At 34.8% G+C, this 3,280-nt stretch overlaps 1 protein-coding gene across 1 annotated transcript; it reads right to left on the minus strand.

The window, feature by feature from the left end:
- Nucleotides 1-203: 203 nt before the first annotated feature.
- LOC123210865 (pentatricopeptide repeat-containing protein At5g66520-like) lies at nucleotides 204-2,332 on the minus strand. Its single transcript, XM_044629356.1, has one exon. It carries the CDS (start codon nucleotides 2,167-2,169, stop codon nucleotides 322-324), a length of 1,848 nt encoding a protein of 615 aa, XP_044485291.1. The 5' UTR covers nucleotides 2,170-2,332; the 3' UTR covers nucleotides 204-321.
- Between the last annotated feature and the right edge of the window lie 948 nt (nucleotides 2,333-3,280).

A 3,280-nucleotide genomic window follows, 5' to 3' on the forward strand; every position in this document is an offset into this window, starting at 1 on the left:
AGATAAGTGATTAATAGTTTGACTTTGATTTGACATATTGTTATATTCCAAAATAATAACTTTAGCGAATCATTTTCAAATCTTTGAGACTTCTACTTTAGTGTTTGATTATACATATATCTTTCAATCATTTTCTCCTTTCTTTTTTTCTATCCAGTCCACCTCCACCAGTCTCAAATATACTTAAAGGTGGATGCGTTATGTGTCCAAAACAGGCTGCCACTTTACAAGCAAACTAATTACCAAATATGATGGATGAGTCTTACAAACATTTGTAAAATGCGTTGACATTTAAAATATAAACAAGATCCTTACAATGGATCACCAATAATCTGCACAAGAACACTCACCCATTTTAAAATGGTGAAACCTGTTCCCATCTCTTACAATGATCTCACGATTATAGGCCTTTGAGATAAGCTTACTCGCTTGGTGACAATCTTTACAGACCCTCAAGTTCTTCAAGATTCTAAGAGTTTCTCCCGGTCTAGTTTTCAATAGCCCCAAGGCCATTGCAAGTTTCTCGCTATGGTAATTTAAGGGGTTCTCACTTTCCTCCTGTTCAGCCTCATGTAACACTCCTTCAGTTTCAGGCACATAGCCAAATAATCTTATATATTTTAACATCTCATCAACTTTGGCGTATATTTCTTTAGCTTCAGGATGAGCCCTTCCTCCAGCGGTAAATTCATTTACAATACCTTCTAATTCAATGATAGAAAATCCTGGAGTTTTCTTCACTCCTCTTTCATCCATCAATTTTCTCACATTAGCAACATCTTCCCATCTGCCAGTGTTGGCATAAATATTGGATAGCAACACATATCGCCCACTATTGTCAGGTTCTAGATCGATTAATCTCTTCCCTATTTTCTCTCCCAACTCGCTGTTTTTGTGAATTCTACAAGCTCCAAGAAGAGCTCCCAATACACTTTCATTTGGACTCATGGGCATCTCATCAATAAACTTTGTTGCTTCCTCTAACATTCCAGCTCTTCCAAGTAAATCAACCATGCATCCATAATGTTCAATTTTGGGTTCAATTCCATGAGCTTTAGTCATGTATTGAAAATAATGGCGCCCCTTTTCAATCAAACACGAATGAGCACAAGCAGTAAGGAGATTGACAAATGTAATATTATCAGGAGGAACCATCTCACTTTCCATCTCCTTAAAAAGTTCAATGGCAGCCTTTCCTTTTCCATGCATTGCTAGCCCTCCAATCATACAATTCCATGAAGAAATTCCTCTACTATCTAACCCGTTAAAAACATGAAAAGCCTTCTCCAGGTACCCACATTTGCAATACATGTCAATTATCGAAGTAGCAAGTTTCGAGTCCAATTCAATCCCATGCTTGTCAATGTAACAATGTATCCATTTTCCCTGTTCCAACGACCCTAACCCTGTACAGGCTGATAACATACTAGCTAAGATATACTTATCCAAAACCACATCTTCCTCTTTCATCCTCTGAAACAAAGCAAGCGCTTCATGAAACCGATTGCTCTGGACGTAAGCAGCAATCATAGCATTCCAAACAATAGAATTCCTCCGTGCAGGCATCAACTCAAAAACTTTTAATGCCTCATCAACAAAGCCCCACTTAGCATAACCACTTATCAAACTTGTCCAAGAAACAACATCCCTCTTTAACATCTTGTCAAAGACCTTCTTAGCTTCCTTCAAAGATTTAAAATTCATATACATATGTATCAAACTGTTTTGAGTGAACCCATCTAAACCAAATCCTAACTTTAAAGTATGGGCATGGATTTGTCTCCCTTCTTCAATAGCATAACCGTCACAACAGGCTCCCAAAACACAAGGGAAAGTGAAATTATTCGGCAAAACAAAATCTTGCAACATTTCAGAGTACAGAAGAATGCAAGGTCTGGGCAAGTTGCGTTGCAAGTAACCTCTCATTATAGTATTATAAATAAATGCATCTGGCTTGGGAATTGTGTCAAAAACTTTGAGGGCATATATCAAACTGTCCTTTTTTGAGACAGAACAAAACTTAACAACCCTGCCGATGACATAATTATCAGTTGAGAGTCCGAGTTTGATGATTTGGGAGTGAAATTGCTTCAACTCAGCCATGGTTGAGCATGATTCCAAAGCTTGTAGCGGCAAGTAGTTTGTGGCTTGGATATGCGGTGAACTCATTGTGTACACCGTAGATATGCTTACGCTTTTCCACGCCAACGACTCATTAAGTCATATCAGTTTGATTTTATTTTCATTTTCTTTTACCCTTCCCAGATATTTTCGCCTTTGGACCATGATTTCATTTCTTTGGAACATTACAATTTGTACGGCTTAAATATCTTACGAACTTGCGCAGACACGCACATATATATGTATATATGTAAGTGTGAAATATAAGCTTTTCCAGCTACAGTTGCTTACCAAAAAATAAAACTCAATTTAAAAAAAAAAATTACCGGTGTAAAAATAAAATAATAATTTTATTATCTTTTAATTTAAAAAAATAAAAAATAATAATATTTATTAAACACTAAATATTTTAAATATGATAATTTTACTCTAAAGAATATATCATAAATCAATTTTTAAAATCAAATACTATTATGGACACAACACTTTGTAACATGAGATTTATACTACTAATTTATTGTATTCTATTTAATTTATAGAGGTGTAACTATCATTTTTAACAATTTTAAAGAACCCCTAAACTATTTTTGAATTTTCAAAACCTCTTGAAAAAAAGTTATTAACACCTCTTATATTTTCAAAAATTATAATTACTCCTAAACATATGATTATATATCATCAACACTATTATTTATAGGAAAAGAGGAGGAATAGGGTGCAGGTAGGGTTGAATTCGAACTGAGTCGAGCTGAAACAGGGTTTGGTTCGTTTTCTAATGATTGAGCCTCAAGCTCGACTCTTGCTCATTGGAACACGTGTTCTTTTTTAGCTCGTTTAATAATTTAATTAATCGTAATCAGCTTGTTTAAAGCTTCTGCTCGCTAAGATCAAAAAACAAAAAATTGGACATGAAGCAAGAAGAAGACTGACAAACTCACAAATCACAATATTTAGCAAGAGAAACGACAACCAAAAATTTATCAATAAATTAAAATTCAAAACATAAAAAAAAAAAAACATCAAAGTTACATACCTTTGATGCAGGTGAATGACTAAGTTGAAAGAGGTGAAGGCGTTGTAGAAAGTTGAAGGCTCTTGATGCAACATTCGACATAACAAAACTCTTAAGTAGCATGGTAAGTGAAAAGCGTCCGATGAC

This window comes from Mangifera indica, chromosome 3, assembly GCF_011075055.1.
Source record: "Mangifera indica cultivar Alphonso chromosome 3, CATAS_Mindica_2.1, whole genome shotgun sequence".
Taxonomy (NCBI): domain Eukaryota; kingdom Viridiplantae; phylum Streptophyta; class Magnoliopsida; order Sapindales; family Anacardiaceae; genus Mangifera; species Mangifera indica.

Bases quoted from the DNA above. Each gene is read 5' to 3' on its own strand.
- LOC123210865 (XM_044629356.1), bottom strand. From the start codon at position 2,169: ATGAGTTCACCGCATATCCAAGCCACAAACTACTTGCCGCTACAAGCT.